This window comes from Limulus polyphemus, unplaced genomic scaffold (genome assembly GCF_000517525.1).
Source record: "Limulus polyphemus unplaced genomic scaffold, Limulus_polyphemus-2.1.2 Scaffold687, whole genome shotgun sequence".
NCBI classification, from domain to species: Eukaryota; Metazoa; Arthropoda; class Merostomata; order Xiphosura; family Limulidae; genus Limulus; species Limulus polyphemus.
The window spans coordinates 10,487-19,882 of NW_013666297.1; the positions used below are offsets into that span (position 1 = coordinate 10,487).

At 33.8% G+C, this 9,396-nt stretch overlaps 1 protein-coding gene across 5 annotated transcripts in view; it reads left to right on the forward strand.

Moving 5' to 3' along the window:
* LOC106459957 (PR domain zinc finger protein 10-like) overlaps nucleotides 1–9,396 on the forward strand; it is an 84,243-nt gene that overhangs the window by 10,051 nt on the left and 64,796 nt on the right. For all 5 annotated transcript variants that reach the window (XM_013919629.2, XM_022386534.1, XM_022386533.1 and 2 more), the window contains 3 exons: nucleotides 4,027–4,156; nucleotides 8,109–8,234; nucleotides 8,896–9,030. In XM_013919629.2, coding sequence (XP_013775083.2) covers nucleotides 4,058–4,156; nucleotides 8,109–8,234; nucleotides 8,896–9,030 — 360 coding nt within the window. In that variant the 5' untranslated portion in view covers nucleotides 4,027–4,057. The remainder of the gene's footprint in view (nucleotides 1–4,026; nucleotides 4,157–8,108; nucleotides 8,235–8,895; nucleotides 9,031–9,396) is intronic.

Consider the following 9,396-nt stretch of genomic DNA (forward strand, 5'->3'; position numbering starts at 1 on the left):
GTTCTTTTTCTCCATAACAATGCACATCCACATGTGGCACGTTTGACGCAACACAAGATTAATGGAGTTGGGTTGGGAAATTCTCCCCCATCCATCATATTCTCTAGATATGGCACCATCAGATTACCATCGTTTTCGTTTGATGCAACACCATCTTAGTGGGAAAACGTATGCAAATGAAAACATCAACATGTTTTTTGCTTCAATGCCAAGTGATTTCTTTAATCAGGGCATTAACAACCTGATTGTAAGATGGAAAAGTATCATCGATAAAAATGGAGACAATTTCATTCAATAAATGTTTTCTTTTGATATATAGGTTGTTCGGGTTTTTTCAACTAAAAAAGCGACATTAATTTCTTGACGACCTAATAGCTTGTTTTAATTGGAAGTTAATAAAAGATTAGTGTAGAAATTACCCTAGTCGGAGTAGGGCAGTGGTTTCCAATTATCATCCACATTGGACTGCTTCTGATGATGACCATAAAGCCAATAGGCAGTCCTAAGCTTATTGGAAAGTACAACATTCTACATGTACAATTCTGCTTATATTTTCTATACTTATGAGGGTCTGATATAGCCTGTAGACTGCCTCTGGTAGACCATTGGAGTAGGAGATAGGGTAGTTAAATAGGTTGAAGTTGATTAGATGAGAGGAATCAGAAAGTGGTTGGGGTTCAGTCTAACTGGACTTATGTTACAAGTGGATAAACTGTACTGAGATCATTTCTATTTCTTATTGAAATTAGTGACATTGTGTGTGTGTGTATATATGTATACACACACATACTTACATACATACATACATACATAAATAAATAGCTTTCAAACTATTGAATACATTAATTGTTAATAGGCGATTAAATCAGCACTATAAAAAATAATGAATTAAGTATTACAAAAGGTTGACAACTTGGACCAATAATGGTAATGTGATATATACATACAAACATATTGTGTGTAGTCTGTATTCCAACAGTCCATTAGTTTGTCAGGTCACTGTTAATTTATATTTAGCATTAGGGGACACATGCGTGGCCTGCCTGGCCTTGGTGATATTCTTGGTCTATGAGAACCACATTGTATTGGAAATGCCTGTGTTTTCTTGTGCCTTCCTTTTCTGGCTACATGTAACATTAAGGGCTCTCACACCAATGGTTGTTGGAACATGGACATTGTGCCATGCAGTCTTGGTCCTTTTATCATGGGAAGAGGGTTCAGAAGAGAGCTACTAGGATGATTCTTGGGTTGGATGTATTGTCATATTATGAGGATAGGTTGAGATCTCTTAACTTTTTCTCTCTTTTGAAGAGAAGAGTCAAGATGGATCTTATTGAAGTACTCAAAATTCAGAGAGTTGATAAGATTGCAACATATTTCTGAGGGCAATAGCACAAGGGGTTATAATTTTAAGATTTGAAAAGGTGAGACACATTTCCAGTTGAGGTAGTTTTATTTCTCTACTAGGGTGGTAAATCTATGAATCAAATTTGCATCTAGAGCAGTACTTATTTACATATGAGTACTTAGTTCATCCTGTGTCTCCTGACATGTTGGTCCATCCATTGATGGTATTTTTCTTCCTTTCAGAGCTATCTTTTCCTTTTCTTCCCATGTGATAGTTCTTTTGCTGATGTCATTCTCAACACATTTTTTCCATGTGAGCTTTGGCCATCTTTTCTTTCTACTTTACCTTCAACCTTCCAGTTCATCACTTGCTTCACAATTCTTGTGTCATCCATTTTTATGATGTGGCCCATCCATCTCAATCTTCTTTGCCTGACTAAATTCATTAGGTCACATTCTCCTGTGTGCTTCAGCACCTCAATGTTTGATACTTTATCTTTCCATGATAATATCAGTATTTGATGCTCGCTGTTCATATGGAATGCATTTAACCTTTTTTGTCTTTTCTGTATGTCTGCCACGTCTCACAACCATACAGCAGGACAGGCACAACAAGACAATTATAGAGTCTAACTCTCATTTTGATGTTCATAGTTCTATTGTTGAGCAGTTTTCTGAGTATTCAAAATATGGCATTAGCTTTACTAATTCTGGTGATCACTTCTTCATGGCTATCTCCATCTCTAGAGTAGTGGAGAATGTATATTTTCAGTCCCAAATTTAAGAAAAGCATTTATGAACATTCTAGGATTAGAGCTGGATTTAGTGATACAGTTTTTTGTTTTTTGAGGAAGGTTGGGAGTCAGCACATTTTTGATGTGATGGTCCAAAATTCCCCCTTGATGACCCATAATTCATTTTTATATATATTTTACACTCAGTAGTTTAACTAAAAAATTGTGACTTAGTTAAATTGTATCGAAATACTGTACGTGTTTCGATCAAATGGTGAAAGGAAACTCAATATCTAGCTCTTACTTCACAGTTGACTTACTAGTTACTTTCTGTAAACAGGTGTGTATAAAGACTCCTTAAAACCCAAAACAAGAGAATTCATATCTAATGTGAAGGGTAAGGATTCAGTTGATGTTACTGATGGGAACCAGAGAAATTATCTCGTGTACTGGTGAGAGATAATGACCTAAACATTTACAAATATGATGAACTATAATCTAACCTATATAAAAGCCAGTATGTGTCATGTCATGCTTTATTTCTTGAAATAGGAGGAGTCATAAAAGCCAAAATGCAATTATCGAGACAGATTAGTTCGATTACTGTCTGTCCATTATGATTTTAGTGACGAGGGTGAAAAGGGGCTGGTGGTGCTGTGAAACCTTGGAAATGTAGTCAGTGTTGTTATAATAAACCTAAAGTAAAGAGTTAGTGTGAGATCACCTAGCCTAGAGCCAAGTGCATAAAATTTATCACGAAAGTAAAAATATTAATTCAATTCTAAACTTAATTCCTTTATGAATTTATCTATTTTCTGTTATATCATCAAACCTCTTTAATCAACGGAGACTCTAAATTAAGAAATCACCAAATAGTTTTCCAGTTTCGTTGTCTATACATTTCATTTTATACTTTCAGTACATAGACTAACAACAGTATTAGGTTATACTTTTGTTGATAAACAGCATGTTATAAATGCCATTGTTGGAACATAGTGTAACCAAAAAGCACTGGCTTTTCTATATATTAGAAGCTGTTAATCTAACTGATTTTTGTCAATAATTATTCTATGAATATGCCACGAATTCATTTCATGAATGATCTTAATTTTGATTGGCTCACAAAGGAATTTGCCAACATTTGACTGCCTCGATTACACTTTTCTGTCTCTCTTTCTCATGGTGAAGCTTGATTTCACAAAAATTATTTATTTCAGTTATGAAATGTGAGGTTAGAGTATACTGTGGGTGGTAGTACTCACCCCGTCACTTCTGACGGGCTAAATTAAAGATCAGAAAACCGTTTGCTAGCTTTAAAGTCTTCAGTGAAGACTTATAAACAAAATTTGTTTTTAGGTAGGAGATATACATGACCTTTTGAAAGACAACATTGTTTTGAAATAAGTAGTCAACCAACAAGAAACTTAGTTTATAAATTTTCAAGGAAATGAAAAAATAATGGTTGTCTTAGTTTTTAAAAAAAATATAGTAAAATTATAGGTTCTGAGCTGTTGTTGATAAAAAATCCTGAATATTTTTTTAAGATTTTTCCCTGGCTATATATTTTTGTGTTTTTTAATCACAGATATCTTTAATGCTCACTACAAGAAATTTAAAGGGCATAAGAGAATTTCATAAATAAGTTTTTAAAATAGTTTATTTCAGTTCCATTTTCTACTATTTGTCATTGGAAATACATTTTATACATTTGCAGACATTTGCTAGTTGTAGTGTATTATATATATACATTTCAAATGGATTTTTAGTTAGTGTAATCTTTAATGTTTATTTTTTACATGTGACCTGAATTAAAACAGTTTATTAAGTTCAAATATTGACAGTAGCTATTAATATGATGACATAGTAATTATAGCAATAATCATTCATAGAATGAATGTAGTAAAATAAGATTTCTGATAAAGATTTTTTTTTATAACAACAACAGATACTTTGTTCAGGCATATGGTATTATTAGAATGGCAACAACTTTGCCAGAACCATCATCGACATCTAGTCCACCCCCTCATTCAGCAGCTTCATTAGTATGGCCACCCCATACTCAAACCTGTGGTGAGGTAAGTGAATGAAAAGAAGAAAAATATTACATTTATATTTTGTAAATGCTATGTCCCTGATGAAGGTGATACCTAAAAGTAAAATGAATTTTTTGAACAGGAATTCCTATGTTGGCATTATGTATAATTTCTTTAAATCAGGTTCATAACCTTGTCTTTCACACAAGTATATATTTTAAGACTGAAATATTACATTATTTTAAAGCAGTTTTAAAAAGTACACCAGGGAAGTGCGTGTACTGGAATAAGTGTGACACTTACAACTATGAGATTGTTACATGTAGTTGATGACTGACAGAATACATCTATTATGTCTGATATTAAAGAATGTGTTCAGATTGCTCTGATTTCTCTCAGAGCAGCCTATAAGATCAATAAAGTAACAGGAAGACTCATCTTAGGGTATTTCACAGAGCAGTGCTTATATTAACTTTGCATTTGACTGAGTCTCACAAGAAAGGAACTGATATTTATTTAGAAAGTTTTTAGAGATTATGCTAAGGAAGTTGACAATTTTCAGGTGAAGAAAAGTATTTTTAAACTAAACATGAAAATCAATTTGCACTTGGAGCAGACAACATTTTGACTCCATATATACACAGAGACTTATAATGTTTACAGAAAGCTTGACAAGTTTTGTTAAGATATACTTAGCATATTAAAAGTTAATAGTATGGAAACTGATGGTTACTTTGGAATTAAAAGGCCTGTCACATAGACCGAGCCTGTTTTTTGAAAGTGTTAATTAAAGACAAGCACAAAGCAATACTACATGATCCTTACTTTTTCCTTTGAGCTCTGTAGCTTGTATTGAAATGTTTGAAAATATTGAGAAACTGTATTCAATCTGCATGACTGAAAATATTCACTCACAACCAAATAAAACATTGAGCATGCCTAGTTTAAATTTGGGATGATACTTGCAAATGTTTGCACAGATAATTCTGCCTACTCACAAAACATTTCAGTACTATCTAATTTAAATGTTCTTAGCTACTACTAGAACAACAGGTCAGTCAAACTGTGTTTTCTGGCTAATGTAGCATGAGCCTTACCTTTACTTTTACAGGGATTATATTTGGACCATAAGTTTCTAAATTTCCTTTTTCTTTTTAGGTTTAACTCTTTAAATATTGGAATCTACAGCACATTTTTCTTGCCCATAATCCATCCTCAGCCAAAACTGAAAAATGGTTCTAGAAAAATACTCATTGGTTTGAGATTATAATGTATAATACCCCATCATATGTATCCCATTCTCTTGATTAAGTTTGTAAAAAAATAAAAATTATCTTTGGCTTTAACTGACCTTTGGGTGGCAATTTTGTTTTTTGTTTTTATAAAGAAAAATTTGTGATTTGTTTGAAGTTACCACTTTCAGTCATGGTGGATACTACCTCAATGTGGTGAGAATATCTCTTACACCCAAGTTTTGCTACATTGTTTCACTCAGCAGCCCATCTTTGAACTTATTGACAAGGATATATTCAGAATCTGTGGAGGCCATACACATGAAAGGTTTCTATTGAAACAAATTAAGATTGTCATTATATGCACTCAGGCTCTCACAGATACCCATTCTTCAAGTCTAAAAATTATCTAGATGGACAGCTTGATTTTCCAGTAGGTCAAAGAGTCAGTGCAACCTGGTAGCAACCGTATTCCAGTTATGCAACTGCATCTGGCTCAGGTGTTTGATGGTGTCAAAGGTTGAACAGTCTAAACTCAGGAACAGATGTTCCAATACCTATTGCAGATTCCATCCATTCCAAACAGTGATATACCTGTAATACCAGGTGAAATGGTCCAAATCCTCCTTTATTGTTCCCATAAACATCAGAGGTGAGATCTGCTTTACCTCTCTCTCAGGTGTCTGTGATCTCTGGGACTCTCAGCCTATGCCAAGCTGAGTTGTCTTGATTGCTGGGGACATTAGTGAAGGGAGGAGAGAAGGCTGGTGCAGGAACCCCTGCTCTTGAGCCCATTGGTTCTGTGTGACTTCATGGTTCCTTCATGACTAATAGTTGCCCTGGTAGTAGGCTTCCATAATTAGAAAGGCTGAAATCTGCAGTTAACCACCTTCACCCAACTCTATCTGCTTATTAAACGGTTTCTGTTGGTGAACATTATCCACCAGTAGCATCTTTGGTCTCTCCCAGTTGATCAGTGGTGGCTCTTCTCTGGTCAGCAATTACTCAGGGGTATTTTAGAGACTACCCCATTCAATCTTGGACCTGTCAGACTGCACATAAATCTCCTGTGGGATGAGGTCAAACCTCCTTCAGGAGAACTTCCTCAGCTGCACTAGATGCATCAGATAGTGATAGTCCTTTTCTAGGGTGAGGCTGCATTGAGATGTTTGTAATTTACCTCTATGGCATCAGTGAAAGTCTAATATTTAGGAGAGGGTTTCTTCTAGACCCAACAGTTCTCCATGACAACAAACCACCCCCAGTGATTACTTCCTCCTGATCATAAACCCTCAACTTTGCGGAAAATGTCATTTCTAGCAAAGCTTTAGCTCAATGGTACAATAATTTGAAGGACACAGAAAACAAGGCACTTGTCCAGAAAAATAGACATTTACAATAACAGTATCCATCTTTTCCACTTGCTCTGTGGTATTCTGATTACACTGATTTTCCTTAAAGCAGCCTGTAGGATCCACAAACTATCAGGAGGAATCATCAGGCACTATTTCACAGAGCAATCTTGTATTTTTGGCACCATTACAGTTGTATTAAAATGATGTAACTAGTGCTGACCTCTATGTCACATCCCAGCTGGCCTGATTAGCACCGTAGTTGAACGAAAAGACTTATTGACATAGGATGTGGCAGACATAGTGTGGGTAGCATATTTCTGCTAATTCTTTCTTTTCACTTATAACATATTAAAAGTTATAACAAAAAAGAGAAACTTGGCAATAAATACGGGGTTTCCTCTCTCTAAGTGCGCGTGTTATTTGTGTGACTAGGGTTAATCCTATTGTCAACAAGGATTGTCACACCCTTGGTGACTCATTACATTGCTGTGCATAACTAAGGTGAAAGAAACTTAGTCCTCTTGACTGACATTCTATATTAAGAACAAAACCTGGGATACACCAGAAATTTGAAAAAGTGTCTGGTATCTAAGAGGGTAGACATCTTATGATACGTTCACATATCTTTGATAATACACATTTCTGGCCTATGTTAAGTGCAGGAGATTGTTTATACTGATATGTTGGTTAACTTGCTTTCCCTTTTCAAGATTATGTAGTCTTCGCTGTGAATTTATTTCCAGTATTTGTTTCCCCTTCTTACTGATTGCTTTCTATATTTAACTTTATTTTTAGATTTTTTTCTGAGATTGAATTTAAGGTGGAATAAGGTTAATAATACCTGAACTGACTTGTTCTGTTGTTTTCGTAGGCATCTGAGTAAAAAAAATATTGGGTAGGATGAGACCAATTTTATTGGTAGATATAGCAGTTAATTTGACCTTTATAATTTAATTATGTAATATTTAATTTCAAATTATTATTTTTTCTGATGTAATATAGATTTTTAGGGGTTGTTTAGTATACACATTAAAGCTGTGTGGATAGGCTTAGAGATTTAGATTTTTTGTTGTTGTTGAAATTATAAAATCTAGATTCAGATATCTAAAATTCTTGAGGTGTTGGCTATTCTTTGAGTTGTCTTTTAGAGTTGTGAAATTAAAAGGGTATAGCTATCTCTTTTTGGATAAGGGGTGAATGGCTTTCTGTTAGCTTGTCTTGTTGTGTATCCTTAAAATTGTGAGATATTATTATCACATGTACATGCACACTTGTAAAATTTCATGCTTATAGTAAATAGTTGGATGATTTGCTTCACATACACCTGTGTAAATGTACAATTTTAGTGAAACAATGTGACAAAGTACTTCAGAGAGCTCAAATACTCTACCATAATCTGTTTGACAGGCTGATTTTGTAAGTGAAGGTGCTGCAGTAAAGGAATTCCATGAAGAAGAGCAACATTATGACCCTTCTTCCAGAGACATTGATCAGTATGGGGAACCAAGCAATGAATGTTATGCAACAGTGCAGGTGAGTTCCTGGAGTCATGAACTTGTTTTGACTGATCTCATCTAGTCATGTTTTCCTGTTGTAATATTATCATTTAATATAATATTTAACTGTACGATAGATTTTTATTACAAGTTGCATTAAATTAATATATATATTAATAAAGATAGTACCTCTATGTGTAACTGCTCCTAGAAGTAATATTGATTTTGTAATCTTTCAATGTTCTTCACTTGGTAATTCTGAGAACATTTTGTGCAACACAAACTTTAAGTTTTTTGTGCTGAAAGGCAGTTTTTAGTTAATACATGTGAACTTTTCATGGATATGGTTTTACCTTTCTCATAAATTGTATAAAAGAAAAGTTAACCTTTATTTATAAGCAATGGTGTTTAGTAAAAAAGTGTTATAAAACAAAATCATGCAAGATCATTGTATGTTGCAAGTTAAAACATGATATATTATAAAATTCATGTCATTCGAATGTGTTAGTAATATAGCATAACAATACTACTTTGAATTATTAAAGTTTTGACATGTGGTGTCAATTTTAAATTCAAAATTTAATACTGCAACTAAATATGTGTGTGTAATACGGTGTACTATAGAAACCTTTACACCAAACTGTACGAAGGTTCAACCAATTTCGCAAAAATCAACATGAAATTGCTTTAATACTCAGGTGTCAACATTGCCAGTTTATTCAGAAGTGAATCAAGGAGCAGGTCCAAGTTCTGTAGAAACTTCAAGATCTAGTGATCCAAAGCATTATGTAAATGAAAATAACATGATCCAAGATGCTGTAATAACTACTCAGGTATGATTAAAAAACGGATGAGTTTGATATCTGTGTACAAGTATTTAAAACTTTTTTGTTTAGGGAACTTTAGACATATATTTGCTTTAATCTTATATTGAGCAAGTATAATTCATGTTATTTGATACAGTCCTCTATTTTCAGAAAGATTAATTTTTATCCCATTTTAAAAACCTTTAATAGAAATACTAACTGTAGGCTTTATAATTATACTAGCATATAGCCTGTCAAAAAGAACAGGGCAAGTACTACCACCCCCCACATCAGTATACCCTAACCTCAGATTTCATAACTGAAATAAATAAATTTTGTAAAATCAAGCTTGACTAACAAAGAAGCAGAAAAGTGCAGTCGAGACAGTCAAAT